This window comes from Rhea pennata, chromosome 1 (genome assembly GCF_028389875.1).
Source record: "Rhea pennata isolate bPtePen1 chromosome 1, bPtePen1.pri, whole genome shotgun sequence".
In the NCBI taxonomy this organism is placed as follows: Eukaryota; Metazoa; Chordata; class Aves; order Rheiformes; family Rheidae; genus Rhea; species Rhea pennata.
The window spans coordinates 124,221,996-124,245,719 of record NC_084663.1 but is presented as its reverse complement, the minus strand read 5'-3'; the positions used below and the strand labels follow the sequence as shown (position 1 = coordinate 124,245,719).

Sequence of the window (23,724 nt, the reverse complement as noted above, 5' to 3'; positions counted from 1 at the left end):
AAACTAAATAGGACTTATACGTGAACATGCTAATACTACCCCTCTATTAATTTATCAAGGACCAAACTAAGAAGGGCTTCTCAGTTCAGGATTGAATAATCAAGCCCTGTTATTACAATATATAATATCAGTCCCAATAGCAGTTTGGTCAATCTATGTTATAGTTAGTGTGTTGTTAATTTTCATTTAACAATACACTGACTGCTTGTAGCTCTTTAATTTGCAAAACTCAATCTTGCAAGGCTTAAGACTGACTGCTCAGAATTTGTTTTGGCTGAGAAATCTGACTCTGCAACTGCTTAGTCTTCAATTAAAATGTTTAAGCAGGACTTATATTGAAATGGGCAATTCAAAAACATCCCTACAACATGTATTTCTGAAGTGGAACCCAAGGCAGCAAGCGGATTTTCATAGCTTCTAAATTTGTCCCCATGATACCACTTCTAAACTGTACCACATTCTAAAGGATGACTTCATAAACTTATGAAAACTATGTAGTCCTCATCAAAAATACTTTTTATGGAACTGCCGCAAGAGAATTCTGACAGTTGGTTTTAAATTTATGAGGACAATCAGTTGGAAATAGAGATACCTACAAAAAATGATTTCAGACTCACTTTTTTTGTTGCTTGATTAAGTGTATTAAATTTTGATATGCCACAATGATTCTTTCTGAGCCAACTTTGAAAATAATTGATGCTTAAAAAATGGTCTTTCTCCATAGAGTATGTCTGTGTAGTACTTATGCAAAAAAGATAAATAAAATTAATTTGTCTGATTCCAAAAGAGGAGCTGAGTGCCAGTCAGTACTGTTTCTGCTTTCTCTTTTTTTCATTCTGTCCTAGAACACGGCCGAGTACCATGGTACCTTGTTTTATTCTCTATTTCAACCGTGTATCCCTGTTAAGTGTTGAACCACATCTGCTGCAGATTCAGGATCAGTATTATCTCCAGGCAGTGGCATATCAGGGTGTTGCAGAGAACAGAGGAAAAAACCGTATGTCTATGTTAGCAATTAGTGCAATGAATTAGGAGTGGTCAACAGGGTACACAGCTTTGGGTGCTAAGGACCTGATGTTCACACTGTATGCATTTCAGGTGGTTTAATTCTGACAGCGTCCATACCGCCTTGTGGACTGAAAGCCCATTAGCAGCTGGACTGCACTGGATAGGCTTCTGGACTACCTCTTCAAGTTTAATTTCATCTGAAGAGAGTCTAGTTTGCATGCTTTGAGACCTGTACATGATACCAGCCAAAGCATTGTAAAGGGATAATAAGAAGAGTCAATTCATTTGGCACCGCAAACATGAAAACAGATGCACCCAAAGCTACTCTGGTCATCAAAAAAACATACCGGGACATGCAGCTATCCAGATTTCATCTTATACCTGAATATGAGGGTGGTTTCAGCTCACTTTTTCTTGGAAATTAGGTTTATCCTTCAGGCTTTTTACAAGACAGTAATTCAGCTTTCAGGTGAGCAAATTCCACAAAGCCCACAGCATATAATCCTTGGATTAGGGAGAGTCACAATACATTATTTTAAACTGACAATAATGTATATCAGATTTAAGAAAATAGTGTTTTATTTCTGAAGCTTGTGAACTTCATCCACGGCCTAAAAACAAAAGAAACCCTTCAGCTAATTTCAAAAGATTGTGAACTTCAGTGACTTGAATTAGGTTATTAAATGGTCACATCCTTGAGTTTAGGATAAATACTGACCGCTAATCAGGTATGTGAAACAGTAATTGATACGTAATACAAATTCACTAGACAGTGCACACTATTGATTTATTGTAATCTAATCTTAAATAAGCACGTATTACAGAACAAATTCACATATTTTTATCCTAACAAGACCTTGGGAAAAAAGAACAGAGGATCCCAGTTCTGGCTATGGAGATATAGAAAGCTTTGCTCTTTTGAGCATCCCTCCCAGCTAGCCCCAAAAGATCATGAAATTGTAAGCATAATTTCTATTACTATAAACTGCAGCACTAAAGCAGAGGCCTTTGGGCTGGCCCAGAGAAGTTTTAGTTGCCTAACTAGCCAAATAATTCTACTTAAGACAAAATTGATTTATGTTTTGTGCGGGAGGAGAAAGAAAGGGCTACCTCATTGCCATTATAAAGAGTTAGTGAAAATATTAAAGAGTTCAACCAATAATAACTCCTGTTATCAGCATGATTTTCACATTTTTCATGCTGCTTTCTCTTAGGATTCCTCTTTGAAATGAAAGGAAGGAAAATAAAGTCAAAATAAAACATCTGAAGCACTGTCCTATTTGATGAGCACTGGCCCTTTGAACAAGTATTCCTAAAAACTGTTGCTCACCCTTGTAACAGCTGCATGCTATACAATTGCTTGCAAATATATTGGTCCCATGGCAATTGTAGCTATTTTGCCACTTAGTAGATTAGAAGTATTTATGCATATGAATACTATATTTGAATGAAGTTTCATCACTTGTAGGTTTTGGGGATAACTTACTGAATTTTTATTTTTTTTAATAATGATGAACATATTTAAAAGCAACAAGAGTATCATTTTCTTACCATGAAATGAGGTTGTGTTAAAATACGCTTTAGCTCCTTTGCATCATTGTTCTCTGGGTAACATGAAATTTCTTCTAATACCTGTGAAACAAGCAGGAAGAAAGTCAGTAACTTTCTTGTAAAATAAAGCCATTAAACAAACAAATGGAAACCCCCACTGGTTGGAGTTTCCAAAAATATCTCCTAATGATGATACAAAAAAAAAAAAAAAGAGGTTTATGACAGAAAAGGGCTTATGAGAATATCCCCCCCAGCAGAATCTAAGAGCATAAATATCTCACTTCAATTTTCCCTCTGTGAGATAGAAGAAATTTGAAGGAAACAGTTGCTCTTTTTTCAATCAACAACATTCCCCTAACAGGTAACAGAGACAAAAGGGCAGCACTAACCATAGGTGACATACATCACCCCCAACAACTGCTACTTTCACACACAGTCTCACACTTACTAAAACAATCAGTTTAAAAGCAAAATTAAAAATACACATAAAATAGCCTCTCTGCAAATTAAATAGTTACAAACACGAAACGTAGACGGTCCATCTGCTGCACCACCTCCAAGCTCCAGATTTTATAAAATCTGGGCCATATTTCAGCTTACCACTGGGGGAAGGAGGAGGGAGTAAATGTTTCAACTCATTTGCTTGCAGCATGATATTTTCACCTATATTTTCAACATGCAGCTCTCTGGACAATGAAAGCAGAGCACTTTGCTTTTGGAAGCACCTCTCAGGACATACAGCTAGGAAATTTTGCAGAACAGAACTTCAGGGCTTCTATCAGTGTGAGTTCAGTTATTACACACTGTTTTACAGTGTTCTTGTTCACTCTATTATAATAGCATTGTAAACAAGTTTTTCCTACGACATCACCCTGAACAATTGTACTATCTTTACTGATACTACATAATACAACTATTTATTTATTACTTGTTTTGCATTTGTTAAGTATAAGAATTAAAAAAATTCTGTGGTACATTTATCTGTAGTGGTAACTTTACTGCATCTCTAGGTTCACTTTTCTTAAAACTATTACTGATACTCCTGTTTTTTCAATTGAAAAAGTTGATACCTAGAAAAAATGAGTGTGTGTTTTAGGAAGAAGTCATACAAACATCAAGCTTTTGTTGCAGGGGACTATATTGAGCACAAAAGATTTTGCATTTGCCCAAAATGAATATTCCTTCTAATACTGCTATTGTTGTGTCAAAGGTTAAATCATGAAACTGAATAATATATATAATCCTTATACACATAATGGAATTCTGCAAGTTTATGCAACATGTTATGTAACATAAGTAAGTAATTACTTATGTAGAAGTAATTCCAGAGATTAATTAAGATTAAAAGCCAGAATACCTATCTGTATTTTAAAATGATGAAAATGTTCCACAATAAGACTTTCAGAGTCAGAAATATATTTTAAAATCATTACCTCTTTGGCTCTCTGTACAGCATCACTTGGAGGATTCCTGATTTGCGGTGAAGATTTTGTGTTAATTTTGTCATAAAGCTGAAATAACAAGAAAACAAACTCTTGAAATCGCATGCTTTGTATAGTTATGATGAGCTCTAACAAAAGTCTGCCTACATCACCATGAGTAAGGTGAACTGGTAAGCTGCAAGTCCCACATATGTTTTGTAAACAAAAATTAGCAGTTTAATGTTTTTCATTTTATTTTTTTTTTAATATTTTCAGATTTGAAAAATGCCATACATTCAGAGTTTATACAACAACCTGGGAAAGTGTGAGAGGTTAAGTAATTCTGTAAACTTCCCATGCCTTTTCAACCGACTTACAGAAGGCAAACAGCTGTAACAGAAGTGATCCAATGAACGTTGAATAAATACTGTAAATCATATATTCTGCTATATATTCAAATTAATCTGCATATACATTTTTTAAAATAAATAAAACATCCCAAGCACTAATTTAAATAGAGCTTAAAACATGGGAAAAAGTTATTTTCTGACTAAAATATTCTTGAAGACAAAAAGCTACAAAAGCCTAGGTCTTTGGAGAAACACAGAATGGTTGAGGTTGGAAGGGATCTCTGGAGATCATCTAGTCCAACCTTCCGAGAAGCTAAAGCAGGGTCACCTAGAGCAAGCTGCACAGGAGTGCGTCCAGGCGGGTTTTGAATATCTCCTGAGAAGAAGACTCTAGGTAACCTGGTCCAGTGCTCTGTCATCCTCACACTAAAGTTTTTCCTCAGATTCAGGTGGAACTTCCTGTGGTTCAGTTTGTGCCCGTAGCCTCTTGTTCTGTCACTTGGCACCACTGGAAAGAGTCCAGCCCCATCCTCTTGACACCCTCCCTTAAGGTACTTGTAGACAGTGATAAGATCTTCTCAGTCTTCTCTTCTCCAGGCAAACAGGCCCAGCTCTCACAGCCGTTCCTCAGACAGCAGATGCTCCAGCCCTCTGATCATCTTCATAGCCCTATGTTGGACTCTCTCCACGAGCTCCATGTCTCTCTTGTCGTGGGGAGCCCAGACCTGGACACATCACTCCAGATGTGGCCTCACCAGGGCTGAGTAGAGGGGCAGGATCACCTCCCTCGACCTGCTGGCAGTATGTTTCCTAATGCAGCCCAGGACACCGTTGGCCTTCTTGGCTAAAAGGGCACATTGCTGGCTCATGGTTAACTTGTTCTCCATAAATACTCCTAGGTCCTTCTCTGCAGAGCTGCTTTCCAGCAGGTCAGTCCTCAACCTGTACTTGTGCATGGAGTTATTCCTTCCTAGGTGCAGGACCCTGCACTTGCCCCTGTTGAACCTCATGAGGTTCCTCTCCGCCAAGCTCTCCAGCCTGTCCAGGTCTCTCTGAATGGCAGCACAGCCCTCAGGTGTGTCAGCCACTCCTCCCAGTTTGGCATTATCAGCAAACTTGCTGAGGACGCACTCTGTCCCTTCATCCAGGTCACTGATGAAGAAGTTTAACAGGATGGGACCCAGTACTGAGCCCTGGGGAAGGCCACTAGCCACAGGCCTCCAACTAAGACTTCACACCACTGATGACGGCCCTCAGCTCTGCCTTTCAGCCAGTTCTCAATCCTCTTGACCGTCCACTCATCAAGCCCACACTTCCTGAGCTTCTCTAGGAGGATGTTATGGGAGACAGTGTCAAAAGCCTTGCTGAAGTCAAGGTACACAACGTCCACTGCTCTCCCCTCATTTACCTAGCCAGTCATTCCATCAGAGAAGCCTATCATCAGATTGGTTAAGCACGATTTCCCCTTGGGTGAATCCATGTTGACTCCTCCTTATCACCTTCTTTTCCACCACGTGCTTGGAGATGACATCCAGAATGAGCTGTTCCATCACCTTTCCAGGGATGGAGGTGAGGCTGACTGGCCTGTAGTTTCCTGGGTCCTCCTTCTTGCCCTTTTTGAAGTCTGGATTGGCACTGGCTTTCTTCCAGTCCTCAGGCACCTCTCCTCCTCTCCGTGACCATTCAAAGATAATGGAGAGTCGCCTAGCAACAACATCTGCTAGCTCCCTCAGCACTTGTTGGTGCATTCCATTGGGGCCTATTTATTTGTGGATGTCAAGCTTGCCTAAATGATCTCCAACCCAATCCTCCTTGACCAAGGGAAAGTCTTCCTCTCCTGAGACTTTCTCTCTTGTCTCCAGGCTCTGGGATTCCTGAGTGCCAGTCTTAGCAGTAAAGACTGAAGCAAAGAAGACATTCAGTAACTTTGCCTTCTCTGTATCCTTCATCACCAGGGCACACATCCCAGTCAGCAGCAGGCCCACATTTTCCCTAGTCTTCCTTTTGCTACTGATGTATTTGAAGAAGCCCTTTTTGTTGTCCTTGACATCCCTTGTCAGACGTAATTCCAAATGGGCCTTAGCCTTCCTCATCACATCCCTGCATACACTGATAACATTCCTATATTCCTCCCAAGTGGCCTGTTCCTTTTTCCACATGCCGTACACTTCCTTCTTCTGTTTGAGTTTTGCCAGGAGCTCCTTGCTCATCCACGCAGGTCTCCTGCCCCCTTTGCTTCTTACTCATAGGAATGCACTGATCTTGAGCAAGAACAAAGAAGAGCAGAGAGAAGAGAGAAAAGCAAAACAATTCTAGCTGAGAAACAAGGCTCACACAAAGATTAACCTTGCTTTACTAGGATTTGCTCTGGGCTAGAAGAATGCCAATTTATTTAAATATGAAATTATAAAGCACCAAGGTATTTCTTTTCTTTTTTCCTTTTTTTTTCACATTTAAAAATCATGAGTCATATAAAATACAGTAGAAGAGAGAGCTGGCTTCCATTTCAAGTTACAAACTCATGTTATGAGGCTCTCATCCATATAGACCTAAGTGAAAGCATGGACATTGTAGTAAGTTATAATTTCCAATTAAAATCTTTGGCTTTGTTTTGAAACAATATAATGATGCTAATGCTTGTAATGATCTTTCTGTTTATGCTACACTTCTCTAAAATGGAAGCGAGCAAAAGCATAAATATAAATAACTATTTTTAGGGCATCAGAGAAATGTTTATTGTAGTGAGGGTGGTCAAACACTGGAACAGGTTGTCCAGGGAAGCTGTAGAATATTTTATCCTTGGAGATACTCAAAATTCATCTGGACAAGACCTGGGGTAACCTGATCTAATACTGAAAGTAGTCCTGCTTTGAACAGAGGACCAGATGATCTCCCAGGCCCCTTCTAACCTAAATTATTCTATAAGTCTAAGTAAAAACTATTCAGAATTCTACAGGTATCTTCAAAGGAAAGTACTCAAATACAGAAAATATGTAATAACACATGCAAACAAGCATTCAAAATACACAAGGGAACCTAACAGTAAAAAATAGAATGTATTCAGAGACAAACAGCAAGTGCCAAAAAACACCCAGACACATCTATTCAGCACCAAATCATAACACTGTAAAGGATGAGTTTGTAAGAACTCCAAATTTCAGTTGCTCAACAGAGTTGTCAGGAGCTCTCCTTTGTGCAAGTGCCATCTCCATGGTTTGAAACAGGACCAGCCTTGGGTATCTGAAAAAAACCCCCCATACTACAGGAGCGTCATCTTCTTTGTCACATGAAACACCATTTGGTTTTAGAAGAGATACAAATTACAATAAATACAACCCTCCCACATCATCATTTTTATTGTTTTCCTTAATAGTCCATTGCAAATATTGAACATTTCAAATCTATGCTCAAATAAGTACTAAACGAGGAAAGAATGTAACTTCCAAAAATAATGCCCATGGAACAGCTATTCCAGTGTCCTGAGGAAAGAGTAGAAAAGTCAAGCTAAACCAGTTTCTTCCACATCCAACAACTTTACTTTGTCCTGGCAAAACAATTCTGTACTCAACAGTCTGAGACACAACAGCCTTGACCAATGTTAAAGTTATTGAAATCAAAGCTTTCTGCTAGCTTAAAGTTCAAAAGATAATTTAGTTACATATACAATTATTTGTTTCTATCTTTTCAACAAGGAAAATAGGAAAGGAGTGACTGTAAGGACATTCAGGTGAAAAAACAAACAAACAAACAAACAACAACAACAACAAAAACCCCACAACAGTAAGTTTAAAGTAAACAAGGTTGCATTTATTTTTCTGCAGCATCTTTATGCTGAGGTATACATTTAAATTTGATTCCCTAGGACAGCTATTTACTGAGATTTGCTTCCAAGCCAAAACCTGTTAGAGAGAGACTCTGACAGTACTTACAAGAAAGACCTTTGTAATTTCATGAAGGTCTAAGGCCTATATATACCTTAGCCCTAGGATTCATCCATAATTTCTGGGGGAAGAATATAGCCTGAACTAGGGAAAGTATATATTTTGGGGAGCTTTGCAGGCACCAACAGATCTCTTCTACAGAATCTTCTTCAGTATTCTACCTCCAAAGCCCATTGCAGTGGAAGCACTTGTTCACATATCTAATAGAAACTGGTGTAAGCAAACAGTCTACACTGCATTGCATTTTTACTATGACTATAATGTGCTTTTCACTAATATTCTGTCCAATCTTAACTCTAAAGAACAAGAAGCAACAAAAACCCCAAACAAATCTGAACAGAAACTTGAACTTCTCAACCTTCTACGAATTTTAAAGTGGTAAATTCCTAATTAAAATCAGAGATATTCATGAAGCAATATCAATTCAAGGAAAAAAGAATACACCTTTACTTTTTCTTTCTTTAACTGAGTTATCATCATTTTAATATCTGCATGGAAGGAAAAAAAAAAGTGTATTTTCTGGCCAAATCGAAGATCATACATGTAGAGAACAAAGAGCGTAAGTAATACCTACACAGGAGGAACTATCTTGACCAGGGAAAGAAGGGCTCTCAGGCAGTCAGAAAGCATAAAGTCAGCTGAATATGAGTTTCTAAATAGTGGAACGCTGCCCAAAGGCTGTAATATAATGACAGTATCAATTAAGAAATAATAAGATGATATAATGTTTAGGTGGGACAACAACAGATCACGGTTCTGTTCTAGCATTCAATACACAGGAAGGATGCTAGAAGGCAGGGAGAGCTCAAAGAAGCTCTCTCAAAAGATACCTTCCTCTCCTTGGGTATTATAACAGGCTTAACAAAGACATAAGTTTGATAGTTTGGGTATTTAGTGTAAATGACAAAACTATGACATGGTCCGTAGCAAGGAAATAGTGGGGACAAATTCAGAACTAAAGCACAAATTTCAGCATTGTAGATATTTGAGGTGGGACTGATTTTCTCACTTTGGAATTTTTAAAACCAGAAGCAGACATTTTTGCAATGGTACACTCTAATTCAAATTTATTTCTAGCTTACCATGCAATCAGGCTAGATCATGACAATTGCTTCTCTTAGCCATGCTGTTCATTCTATGAACACCAGATCAAGTTTTAGAATATCAGTGCAAGTCACTTGTTTCGTAATTTGTTGAAAAAAGATATCTATGGAAACTGGTGTTTCAAGAACCACTCTTCGAAGAAGCCAATGACAATATCAAAGAACTGTTTTCGTATGTGAAGTTATCAATGGTCAAATAAACTTTCCACATCAGAAAGCCAAAATGACACGGAAAAAACAGTCTATCAACTTCTGTAAAAGTTAAACAAACACACACAGATTATCAGCTAGTTATTGCTATCTCTGTTCTGAATTTCTTTTAAATTAGGAGCTGACTGAAGCTTTTTTTTTTTCCTTTTTTTCTTTTTTTAAAATAGATAGGCCAAAATGCTTGGGTTTTAACTATGGTTCTTTCAAATGGTGATGGACTGTCTTGGACTAAAACTGTATTTAATCCATTTTAACAACAAATCAAATGCACTCTCACTGAAATTTGATACTAGCAACAGAAAAGTTTCCTTGTGGAGACAATTATCAGTACTGTTACCAAACCACCTCAACATCTGTTTTAAAATCTCATATGGAAACAATCTTCTCTTCTTTAGGCCACACAATTTCTCTCTAGTATAATGCATTACCAGAAGAAATTACTTTGGAGCTGATGGCACAAAACATTAAGAGAAATTGAAATAATGATATATACAAGATAATATCATAAGTAATAATTTTACATTAACTGTTAATATAGTCACAGCAAAAATAAGAACATACAAGCACAATATGTATCTTTAGAAACACACGAAATCCAAAAACTGTGAAAGGATGTTATTTTGTTTAGTGATTAACCTATTACAGAATGGTATTCACTTTATTTCTTCTGATGGTCATTCACTGGGACAAAATCTGTTCTACATACACAAAGGTTGGACAACTGGGTGTTGTCAAAGTGGAATATACAGGTTTGAGAAATAAATCACATTCAATTTCAAACAAAGCAGAGGAGAGCTCACACATTTATAGAAAATCAAGCTGTCTGTCTTCCTCTATGGTCAGAAGAAAAAGATAAATGTTTTGAATAACGCTCTGGAGAGGTTTAAATTTCCTTCCGCTTTGAACAGCCCCTCTATAAGAGGCTCTCTTTTTACTCTTTGATTGGAGGTAGCTAAATGAAATATATGATTTTGCATGTTATTAATTCCACTGATGTCCTCACAGCTAATTTGACAGATTTTGGTAAAGAAAAAACAGCTACGGTTCCCTTCTTACTACTGAAATCATTGCTGGAATCAAAAGAACAATAAAAGTTTTTTAAATTATTTTCTTTTCCCGCTTGGTCTATCCTGCTGCTATTACCTCACTGTCTGACATGGGATGATAATGGTAACTTCAGTGGTCAGGACTACGGTGCAACGTAAAGGCACTTGAACTTTGTATTTGATGCACCCAAGAATTCCACCAAATCTCTCCATTTTATTGCTGTAGCTTTTAATTAATGCAAATTTTAAATAAACCCAGAAACACAGACTGCATTAGTACTTCCTAGTACTTGCTTTATGTGTTTAGTTTTGTTAATATACTGTTTCAACCACACTTTCACACAATTTTGGGGAACATTAGAAAAAGAAAGTCTGTTTCTGAAGTGTTTTTCATTTGGTACATAATCATAGAACCAAAAAGAAGAATCAAGAATATTATTTTGTATTTTTCATTTCTAACTTTAGCAATCAGTTTGGATAGAATTTTTTAGGAGTATGTAATTAAGTCTATTTGAAAAAACACATTAACTCCATCCATAATTAGTCTTTACTGATTATAGATGTTGGTAAGAAGCTTTCAGTTAGAACAAACCAGGAGCTGGCAAGTGAGAGCAAAGCTTGTACTATGCATTATCACAACAGGAACCAGTAAAGTACTTCTACCTTCTTTACAATCTTCTGAAAGACTGTTTTGCAATATTCTTCAAATAGTTTCACATTTAAACTATGGTTACAGCAGAAGCAGACACTTTTAAGCTGATGTAGACATGCTTGGAATTTACAGCCTAATAGTCCATCCCATTGGAATTAATCGTGTTGTTTCCTGTATACACATCAACAAGAACTTCTGTTTCCTTGAACATAAAGGGGAAACCTTCCCCCTGCCCTAAACACCTTTATACGTACATTTTGCAAAATGTGCACAAAAACCTTGAATGGAACTTGTTTGCACACAACATAGATCTTGTGGTACAGAACACATTACCATGTGCAGCTAGCTAAAAGGTTTTATGTACATAAAAAGGCATTTTTCCAATGTGTTGTCTTTCACTAGTCCTGCAAACTAAGGTCCTTCAGGAGACATATCAAAGGTGGTTACTTACAGCAGGGCAAAATCCACATGTGCCCTGTTGATGGGCCTTCTTTTGCTGAAGCACTTTATTTGGAAGTAATAACAACTAACCCCTACCTCTTCCCCCAACAGCCCAACCCTCGAACTATTTCACTCAGCAAAAAGCATAGATATAACAATTAAAAATTTATAATCATTAAAACAATATAAAACCTAACTAACATATATCATGAACAATTTGGGATACTAACTTATTTTTCAAAGTATAATGTAAAATGATTGTTTGTATTGAAGATTTATGGGATAGGGTACTCTTAAAATTATAAGTAATTTAAACAATTTTTGCTGAGCAGTCCACTTCTCTTTTACTGCAGTACTGAAACTTAAAAAAAGAGTTAATATTAAATTTAACATAATATTTACTTGGCCCCTATTATTTCCTATCAGTTCTGAGCTGAATAATTCCCACTTCTCCACCAATTGCCAAGCGTTTTTTGTAATAGAATTTATCTCCCCACAATGGACTTTTAACTATGTACTACAGACTGGCACTGTAATTTTATTCTAGATGTATATAGTGTCCAGTATTTAGACACCATGATCCATAACTGCAATTCTCAGCTGTAGTAAGAATGAAGTAAAAGACTGTATTAAGACTGTACTAATATTATATTGAAAAGACTGTACTAAATTATACATACATATATATGTGTGTATATATACATTATATATACACATATATGAAAGCCTGGGCACACAAAAACACACACCGCTGAATATAAACAATGAACTTACTTACTTTACAAACATTGTTCTATATTAAAAAAAGAATACAGCAAAAGCATCTTGCATCAACAAAGCCTCTTTTCTTTTAGGGACTAGAGCACAGGATAACAGAACATCCACGCACATACTACAAATCCTGAAAATCACAACTGAGATTAATGTTATAATTCTTAGAAATACAACCCCAAATCCCCAAATTCTGTATATAAAATGCAATTTCTGTTTAAAGCTCTTGATAAACTTTACTTTCGTGAAACACTAATTGTTTTCTGAAGCCATTTATACTGCTTTCCAACTCTAGCTGATCATCTCACTTCCTTCACTCCATTTCTTCTCATTTTTCTGATACCAAAAATGATAGAAAACAAAAAATCTAAAAGTTCAGCACTAGCTCTCAATCTGCTATACCAACGTAAATGATAAAAAGAAACAAAATTAACTCAGTCAAGTTGTACTTTTCCACTTCACTATTTTTTCACTTGTTAAATGTTAAGAATGCATTTCTCTTTTATGAAACATTTTGCACACTACGAAACAAAGAGTGAACAATGTAACTGTTGTAAAATGCCACAGCAGTTGCAACCTTTGAAACTGCCAGGCTTGGGAATACTTTGCAGCTCAAGTCTCACTCAGTCCTTCAGCACCAGTCTTCTGCATTTGCTACACAGAAAATTAAGAACTTCCTCTTAAAAAGCTTAACAATTGCACCCCACACATTAACAAAACTTAATACACCAAGTAAACATAAACTAACATTAGAGTGAATTAACAGAACAGTACTGCTCCTTAAAAAACAAGTGTTAATTAAATCATGTCTGTCACAACACAAGTGTTGTGAAGAGAGTACCCACAACAAGTCCAGGAGTCTCACTATCAGTTGAGCAGCTTTCTTCGTAGGAGTCGAGACTTTTTGCCTTCTGCCTGTACAAAGGGAACGCGTTTCTTCTGATATTTAAAAGCAGACTACGCAAAAGCCTAATCCGCAATCAGGCAGGCGAGACAAAACAAACTTTTCTTCTCTGACTAGTTTTTCAGAGTGCACAAATTCTTTCTTAACTGTTTCCTGTAACAGAAGTCAGAATACTGTCTGACACAATCCTCACTTAATGTCGCAGTCAAAAATTTAGATCCTTCACAAGTAACACAAATTTAGCTTCACTGTCCCATCTAATCTTGAATGCAAATAAAGTTAGATTATGCAGTAAAGTCAGTAACTGTTTTATCTGTCCAGAATCTGGGAGTTTCTGTGATGCAAACGAGAAACTTTTTTATACTCAAAATGAGAGCTAGTGAACTGCTAGAGTATAAACAAAACACCATCTGTCAACACAAATACACATCAGGGAGGATTTAGTTCTGGTTCAAACAGACATTTGAGGGCTGCTAACCTCAAATGTTAATTCCTCAAATTGAAATATCTAGAAATAATTATTAAAAATGTATGTCCTTATAGATTTGACTTTGGCTTTCTGAACAATACAACAATTTGCAACTCTGTGATATTAGAAGAATAGTTTTCATCATTTTTAGGTTTTGTACCACCTAATAATTCTCCAGTGGAGATGCTGCGCCCATACAGCAACATTTACTAATAGGCTTGTTGCTCTTTGTTACCTTTCACAAATCCTTAGAGTGATGCTCCATTGATCGCAAAAGCTTCACAGGCCGAAAGCTGAAAAAAACCTGACTTACTGAATGAAGCAATATTCACCAGCAATAAAATCAAGGAAGCTCTAAAATTTAAGAGTCAACTAAGTAGCTGATAAATGCCCTCATTCTTTCCTTGCCCACTTCAGTTTCACCATCTCTTTTTTTCCACGCAAAATGCTCTAACCTTCGATGCCTGCTTGTTTCCTTGTGGTTCTACACCCTCATGGAAATGCTTCACCGAATGTAACAAATCCCACCAGCAAACACACTAGACAGTGAAGGTCATGGTCAGCTGGGGCTTTATCTTTAGCTTGTGTTTAAAGGCAGATTGTTCTTTTAAACCCTCTGCTTCTCACTGTTAAGGACTGTGCCTGAAGGTGACAATTAGCTGTCAGCATCAGAGCTACCATTCTTTTCCCAGCATAAATCTACAGTGCATATTACTGTCTCATTCTATATGGAAGTCCAAATTGTTTTTAAGACTCTACAGGTTACAGCTCTCCGCAGCCTTGAACTTCATCTGCCATACTAGTATCATACTATAAGAGTATGATCAACCTTTATATTCAAGTTCCCCATAAAGTGAAACGCTGTGCTACTAATTAGTCAACGAAACTATTCCAGTATAAGGTTTTAAGAAGCAGTTCATTAACTAAAACAAAGGTTTCCCAACAAAGTACTCACAGCGTGAGATACTTTGAAGCACTACACGAATTCCGGCTGAACAGACAAATGTTTGCTTCTGCGTATGCCATGGCACACGACATGACCTGAGAGTTGCTGTCATTGCAGCTTGTTGCTTCACACACTCATACTTTTGGTAGCTCTGACAGAGGTTATGCTAATTAGAAATACTCCATTTCTTTCTACATTCATGCAACACAAATTACCGTTAATCTAAAAAAAAATTCTTCTAGCAGCAAACAGAATCCTGCAATTTCACATTATTCAGGATTGCTTATGTAATGGAACTGAAATGCACATATTCTTTTACTTTTTTAACAGTACCTTCTATCTGCAAAATGTAGGTCAACTGCAATTTGTTTCTAAAAGTCACTTGTATTCTTACATATTCTTAATTTGTTACTTTTAGAACTTTTAGAACTACACTTGTTGCTACCTGGTTTGGAAGTTAACATTAAAACAGATTTTGCTCATCCCTTTTCTAAAGCAACTGTTAAAAAAATAGTTCCAAGTAAACTCAATCAATTCTACAGAATTTCAACATCTACTCTAAATGGCTTCCCTTTTATGGGACTATCTCATAATTGGGCTTTTTTTGCTTGTTTTATTTTAAATCAATAACTTAATCATTTAGGTGAGAGAGGAAGGCAAAGAACTCAAGCAAACTGAGCAAAACATTTTTCTTCTGCACTCTTTCATTCCCACTACACACAAACATTGTCTTCTACGGAGAACCTTTGCCAGTGTTGGCAATAGGCAAAGATGCCAAGAGGCATAACATTACCACTCAGTATTTAATCATCTAAATCCTGTATTGACATCAGATTTTGTATTAACACACATGAATGTCTAACTCCCTCGAATTTCTTGCTATGTGGTGTAAGATCCATGTCGAGCTTGAAGATGAAGCTTGCTTATGCAATTTTTTACCTCCACACTTTATGAAATTACAAGATTTTAAGTACTCAATAACTCTTTTTTCAAATAAAATCTAAAGTAACCTGTCACATAAACACTAAAGCATACAGTTAGTTTAGCTGAACAAATTTGGCTGAATGAACTATGGAGCAGACGCCATTGCCAAGAGAGCTAAAAATTATTACAGCTCAATTTAAAGCAATCCAATCAGATATTTTCATTTTTGATTTTCCCCCTTGACTTGTTTTCCTTATGAGCCTTTTCCCCTTCTATTCCTGACAGCCTCTTCTTCACCCAATTTGTTATCGTCTCTTCATTTTTTTGCTATTGTCTTTTTATTACTCTTATAATTTTTTTAAATATTTCCCTCATTTTGTGTTTTTATCCACCAACCCAGTGATCAATTCAGACAAAAGTAGCTTTGTTTCCACTTATTCAGACCACAGAAGAAGATCCTGAATAATGAGTGCAGCAACTCTACAACAACTTGCAAGTATAACTAGACAGATCAGTCAAAATAAGATATTGGTCCAAATGCTTTTCTTTCCGTCCTAACTTCTGTATAGTTCTGGAAAAGTCTCAATATTGTTTCTGTAGAGCAGTTCCCAAAACAGTATTAAGGGTGACCCCCCCCCCCCCAAAAAAAAAAATCAGATAACCATTTAATTAAGTCACCCTTCAGCACCTGGATGCATCCAACTACTAAAATGAGAGAGAAAGCTCACCCTCACCAGAGTAAACTATTCAATCCCCCCCCTCTCCCCCCCCCAGGACAATTTACATAAAACTTTACAGGCACAAAATTTAATCTTACTTTAGCAAAATTTATTTTATTATTTACACTGTAAATTCAGCAGGAACACACCACTTTATCCATTTTGACAATATCCAAAATGGGAGGGGCAAGAGAGGAGCTAACTGTGTGTGTTGCTTTTAGACTCAACCATACTACAGATTTGAGACAAACAGGGAATGGAACAAGAATGTCTCCAGGTGATAAGGCACAGATATAACTTATAAATAAGTATAACATTTCCTAAAAGGCTATCTTTCTGAGACACTTCAAAAGACTGGACTAAAGAAGTCGCAATATGGAGCTGTGTGCTAAGACTAGCTCCTGGGAAATCCAAGGGAACTCAGAAGTTATGGTATGGAGCACTGAAAAAGTTCTTCCATTTTGCTAAGTACCTAAATGTTGCATCTAAATTTTTTGATCAAAACAAAAACCAGAAAATGTATCTAGCCTTAAATCCTGTCAAGAGGTAACAATCCTGGAGCAGAACTGCAGCAGGCATAAATGGTAGGGAAACTGCACAAAATTCAACCTGAAACCAGAGCTATACCAACCGAGACAGCTCCATACACTAAGCCCACTATGCTTGCATATTCGAGTGTATCCATTTTTAAATTGTCCTTCTTACGCTCCCAGCATTCCGGACAAGTAGCAATTTTAGCCTGTGCTAAAGGCTAAGGAATAATAAGGGAAATACTGCTGTTTAGGTATATTACATGGTGCATTGCTTTTTAAAGTCTTCATAGAACATCTTTTTTTTCAATTTGTTCACTTTTGACCTATTTTTTTAAGCTGATATATAGATAGCTGGTAATAGCAGCTTCGAAGACACACTTATGCTTACATTGGCTCAGACCACATCATCAGGTGCCGACATGTCCCTGACTTGGATGTTCTATTTCTGTGCAAGGTGCCAACATTTTATACTCAGCAAAGATTAGCTACTAACAAATTTTAGCTCTACAGGAGGACTATAGCAGAAGCCACTACATGCTGTGTGCTTATTATGTAAATTGAAAGATTTCACACTTCAGAGAGAAAGAGCTGAGAAAAAGACTAACATTACCTGACTGGTCTCTCGGTACATTTCACTATATGTTTTATCACGAAGATTAACTTATAGATACAATAAATTAGGACTCTAACATAGTAATTAGTCTCAGATTTTATGAAAAATTCCACTTAATGCTCATATAAAAATAATTTACATTATGTGATTCTATTAACTGTGAAAATGGCAATTCTCAACAACTGATAGCTTAAGTTAAAAGATATACCAGACGGCACCTACACATAGCTTGCTGAAGAGGAACAGGATGCAATTTAGCAAAATTCTACATCATACGTGATATATATATGGGCAAACATACGTTCTTCCAAATTGAAAAATGTGGTAAGCAAAGCCTAGACTGAATAATCTTAACTAAATACATGTAACACTTTGAATGATAGTGCCAAAACAAAAAGCATTTAGATTTGGGTAGACTGAGAGGTTTCCTTATCTACTCCAAGGAGGTGGGAACTCTTCAATTCCTGCTGCCCAGAGCTCACTGCCAACATCGAGTACCTCTCATCCCTCTACTCTACCCCACTAGGTATCTTCTATATGCCATCTAATCTCTTCCTTTTCACAAACTCCTTGCTGCCAATACCTCCAGCCATTTTTTATTATTGTTTTTGTCTCAATTCCTATTTCATATCCTAGAGGTTTGTGTTCTCTTTGTCAGTGTTTTAGCTCCTGTTGGAAAGATGAAAGTACTAAAATTAGGATGGGGAAGGTTATTGCTATGCACACAACATTATCAACAGAGCTGGCACAGCAGTCTGAAAAAAAAAATCAACACAACAATGAAATTTTATGGTCCAAATAATAAAAAAAAAAAACCCTCACCCTCATTCTGAGATGTACCAGGATTAGTGTTTTGAAACACATGGGTGATAATTATGCAGTTTTCAAAAGCATTATATGATGCACCTCCTATGTTATTGTTTGTTTTTGAGCATTATCCTTTAAAATAGTATCAACAAACTTGAGAGATCCAAGTGGAGAGCAACAGTAAAAAGGAATTTAGAAAACACGATTTTAAGGATTATCTGAAGGAACTGAATTTCTCTCATGTAACAAAGAAACTGAAAGGGTGAAAAAAATCAGTATATTGTCATTTTTCTTTTGCAAAAATGTCAATGATCAGTTGCTCTTCATGTTTACTGATAACAAAACAAGGAGAAATTTGCTTTAGCAGAGATGCTGGAGGTGGTGGAGAAAATTTTATAATTAAAAAGTCAATGAAACATTGGAATGGGCTACAGTAATAAGAGAATTTTCTTTACTGTAATTTTTAATAACATAGTAGCAAAATATTAATGGAAGCCCCTTCTACTCTGTTTCTATGAGTTCATGTGTTACCGATTTTCTTGAAAACAGCACTGGAATCTGATAGCCAAAAAATGATCATTAACCCTAAATCACTTTCTGTTTTAAGTTTTTCTTTTCTTTTCTTTTTTTTTTTTTTTTTTTTTTTTTTTGAGGCTTTTATCATGATTTAATGAGGTACTTTTAACTTATTTACAACCTCAAGGCCACAAACAATCCCACTATTTCAGGAAAACTATACAGTCACCTAATTATATTGCTGAATCAGAAATCTGAATTAAAGCTGATCTTAGCAACACAAACCAAGGTACATCGCCTTCTTAAGATGACACTGTGATGATTTAGCAGTTAATCAGATAAGATTACCATAACCAACCCCTCCTCCCCCAATCCCTCAATTCAGGGAAGGGTATAAAAGAGCTTCTTTTACATGGAATATGCCCCGATATACTTGCAGAAGCCTTGTTGTCCCCCTCCTGCTCACCCCACTAATATGACCTACTGCATTAATTACAGACTCAGGCTAAGTCAGCTGAATTAAACTCTTCAGGGTTAGATCACCATCTTGACAAAAGGATGCGACTGACCACCAGCCCCATTCCAAACAGAGAAGCCAATAAACCTGGAAAAAGGCGTAATGATTACAGAGGGCCTGCAAAGGATGCAGTTTCTCACCTCTTACGTGACAAGGGACATATCTTGCACAAGGAGGTACTAATGTGGGGGTTGCAACCATTTATTGTTTCTCCCTACTGAGGTAAACTTTACCTAATGATATATCAAGAATGAAAATGCACTGCAATGAGCCCTGCAGTACCCAGAACAGACAACCTGTACAAGCCAACTACCTGAGTAATTGGAAGTAGGATGCAGTGAGGCCTGACTGACTTCAAAGACCAAGAGTGTGTTCTACTAGGATTTTACTCTGCTGCCTTTGGGTATTTTAACGTAAACTATGTGTAGACTGAAACGCCATTCTGAAGGAAACTCCCAGCACCAACAAATCGGAAATGTTTAATATTCGTGAACTGCATCTCAGGCACTGCAGCCTTTCTTTATTTTTGTCAAATTATCAGAGTACACAAGTCCCAAGCTCCTGCAGAAAAAAAAAATTATCTGAGAATCTCAAGTCTTATTAAAATAAAACTAGGTAGCCCTCCTGTTTACTTAAAAAAAAGTACTGAAGCTAACTTGAATTACATTCAACATTAAACACTTAAAGAAAGTGTATGAATTCAAATATGAAAATGATTCTCAACCATACTCAAAATAATATCAGTAAAGTTAATTAACTGTTCTACAAATGCCGGGAACACCATTTTATGGTTCTTTGCCAGATCAAGACCCAATACTGCAAAATACACTGAAGTAAAAGGAATTCTTAGTTTCTATATACTAAAAATGTCTATGGTTTTATAATAAGATGTGTTGGGACACAAGACACACACACACTCAAAATGACACACTACTGACACAGGGAAGATGACATTAGGCCAAGTAGAATAGGGTAAATAATGCTATTCTCATTTAAAATATGTATTTTATTAAGCTGAATTTCACTTGATTATTTACCACATCAGTCTTATGCTTGTAAATATTCAGAATGACAAACATTAGTTAGCAGAAAAAAAATTGAAGCCAACAGAACAACTATTAGAGATGACTTGACCCAGAATTCTGCATTCTAGATATATAGTTATATATAGAGATATGGTAGATATATGTATTTATATATATATGTTTCTCAAAAATGAATCTTCATCAACATAAATATTACTGTTAGCTCTTATTTTCATTACTCTAGTGCTTAACAGAACCTGTCATAAATCAATGTTACAGTAGAAATTATAAAGGTGCAGAGTAAAAAATAGTTCCTGCTCTGATATCTAAGTATAAGCAAAATCTATCTAAATTTTTAAGACAGAACACCAGTGAGAACAAGAAAACAATGAGATGATGCTGACTAGCATAGCAGTCTAAATATCCCAGGAAAACAGGAAGGAAAATTCCAGGATATGAGCAAAGTTGAAAATGGAAGATATTATAGAGAATGGTTATGAAACAACACAGGAGATATTCTAGCATCCTCTCTGCTTTTTAGTTTTCTTTCAGACATAACCTCTTTCAGATAAGTTACCTTTCAAAGGAAAAGCATACTGTGGTGATGATAATGATGATCCAGCCCACCTGCTGAAGGAAATCTTCAAACAGTTCTCTCTAAGGTTTGGCCAAAACTCGCTCTACACTACTTGGGAAAGGAGCTTCCATCGCAGAGCGAGAGCCAGTCCCTCCCGCTTCCTGGGGCTGAGCATGTTGCCTCTGCTGGCCTGGGATAAAAGCCAGATTCGGTTCCCCAAATAGCAAGGTGCTTTCTTGCCAACAAAGTTCCTTTTTTCTTTATTTTTTTCCACAAATATTTTCCGCTTGCTTTTGTCTTAAAAATGTATCAATTAAAGGATAATTAAAATTAGGAAAACAAGGCGATTTAAAAATGAGAAAGGTTTATTTTGCATAAACATAACACTCTCTGGGGGAGGTCAGCAAGATATCTGCTACATGTACACTTTCTCAGTATTACTTGCATAAGAAATGTGTTCATGCTCCACTAAAACATGCTCCATTTATTAGTTTTTAGCATAATCAGTACTCAAGAGAGTAAGGGCAAGTGTTGATCCAACAAACCTGAACCACACTGATCTTTATGGAAAGAAAAACAACCATTCCTATTCAGATCAAAACATAGAAAAATAAGACAGTTAATGAAAATGTTAAAACTTTTTATAGACAGTTGTTTTTGTTGTTCTTTTCTATGTCATATGACAGATTAAAACATTTTCAGATACAGAATTACAGTATGAATCATGGCTGGACACTATTGAATAACTGATGCTTTTGTAAAAGACATTCAGATTTACCCTGCCAACATCTAACATTAACAGAGTAAACAAAACAAAACAAAACAAAACCAGTAAAAAGTTTTAGCCAACAATGTCTAAGAGACCAAATCGAGGTTCCAGCAACATTCTTCTCAGCAAAGGAGAAAATGTTTCCTTAAAAGTCTGGATTTCAGGACCAAATTCGTTTGGATGACTGAGTTTAAAATAAATATTAAGGGAACTCCAAAGCATGTACGTGTGCGTGATCCTTTGAAACATTACCATTAGCTGCAAAGGATAACAAACATAGAAGCAACATTCTCTCCAAAAATCAGTATGACTTGAATATATGCACTATGAATATAAATGAATCTCTGAAAGGAAGAAGCGACTGCATATACAGATACGATAGATACAGGTATTCAAAAATTATTTAATCTCGTTTAAATAAAACTACATGTGTGTAATGTATTGTACCACCAAAAGGTATAATAAAATAAAATTTCTTCAAATTCATAATGCTTCCATTGCAGATATCGCTACAGAAATAATGACACTTACCTTACAGATTCCAGCTACAAAAATAACGTAATAAACTTCTTAAATTAACAGCCAAAACACATCTGCTTAGAGAGCTATCTGACTCGGGACAGACAGACACAGATAAAGCTAGCAGCACAGAGAGGCCCCAGTCACACAAAAGCCGATATTGTTCCCCTGCCGAGTGAAAATTTCCCTTGTAAGTTGAATGACATCTGCATTCAGAATCACTCACAGAAATCATCCCCAAAGAGGTGACCAAACTACTTGACTCAGCAAGAGAAAAATTTCCCTTGTTTCCTTAAGTGCGGGCAGCCGTGTAGTACAGCAGCTTCTGGTTTTACTTTTTAGCAAATCTGGCTTCCTTTGATGTAGTGACAGAGATGAAGCACAACTATTCAGATCTTCCCCATTAAGCACAGCCTTGAAGCCCAGTATACTTTTCAAAACAAATAATCATTAAAGTAAAATCTTTTGCCATGATACAGAAAATAACCAAACACGAATGCCTCCAAACCCAGTAATCTCATTTATTTCTTATTTCTGTATCAGCTCTGCTGACAGAACATAGCACTGCTTCCCAGGATCTCTTTCTTGAAAGTCAATAAAAAAAATTTAATCACAGCATTTGAAAAGGCTTCTAACAATCTATTAGTGGTAATAATAAAGTTTTTCACAACCTAAATCTAAGTCTGCTTTTCCATGAAATTACTTATATCCTATGCTTAACGTTATTACATTCTTTATGATCTAAATTGGATACCAGAACGAAACAATCTATAAAGCTTTATATAGAAAGAAAAAACAGGAAAATCTGAGTCACATGCAAGAAAGAACATTCTGCAGGATTCACCCAAATTTTGACCATCATGTTTCTGAAAGAAGTGAGAAAGCATACTTGACAAAAATGTCCAAAGTTATTCTTTTCCTTTTAAAGAACTATATTGTTATTGTTTAATAATTGATATTTCTTTTAGGTATTGAGTATTTCTAAATGTTTTTAGAAGACCCTTTTCATTACTCTCCATGGCAAACAACATTGATTTTTTTAATAATGAAGCATTTAACTTCTGTAAAGCAAAAACCACTCATAAAAAGGGCTTATGTAAAATTATAAAAAAATCATACAATGAAACTGTACAATAAGCTCACATGAGGATATGCTGGTAAATTTCACATTTGGATCCAGAGTGAATATAAATTACTTTGTAAGCAGTTGGCTTCTTCCCCACGTAAAAGAAAAAAAAAATCATAATTCTCACTACAAACAAATAGTGGTGAACTAAAAAAAAATCTTCTTAAAATATAAACAAATAATTATTAACCAAATCACTCCTTGTCAACATAATCTTTGTACTCACAGAAAATTATAAATTTGAAATGGAGATCAGACAATCAGTG

At 36.2% G+C, this 23,724-nt stretch overlaps 1 protein-coding gene across 4 annotated transcripts in view; it reads right to left on the bottom strand.

The window, feature by feature from the left end:
* CASK (calcium/calmodulin dependent serine protein kinase) overlaps positions 1–23,724 on the bottom strand; it is a 215,998-nt gene that overhangs the window by 38,059 nt on the left and 154,215 nt on the right. For 2 of the 4 annotated variants that reach the window (XM_062599616.1, XM_062599625.1), the window contains exons 12-13: positions 3,993–4,070; positions 2,560–2,640 (exon numbers count right to left, since the gene is read on the bottom strand). In XM_062599616.1, coding sequence (XP_062455600.1) covers positions 2,560–2,640; positions 3,993–4,070 — 159 coding nt within the window. Of the gene's footprint in view, positions 1–1,389; positions 1,485–2,559; positions 2,641–3,992; positions 4,071–13,339; positions 13,406–23,724 lie in introns of those variants that run through there. The other 2 variants (XM_062599644.1, XM_062599634.1) reach the window with 2 other exon arrangements.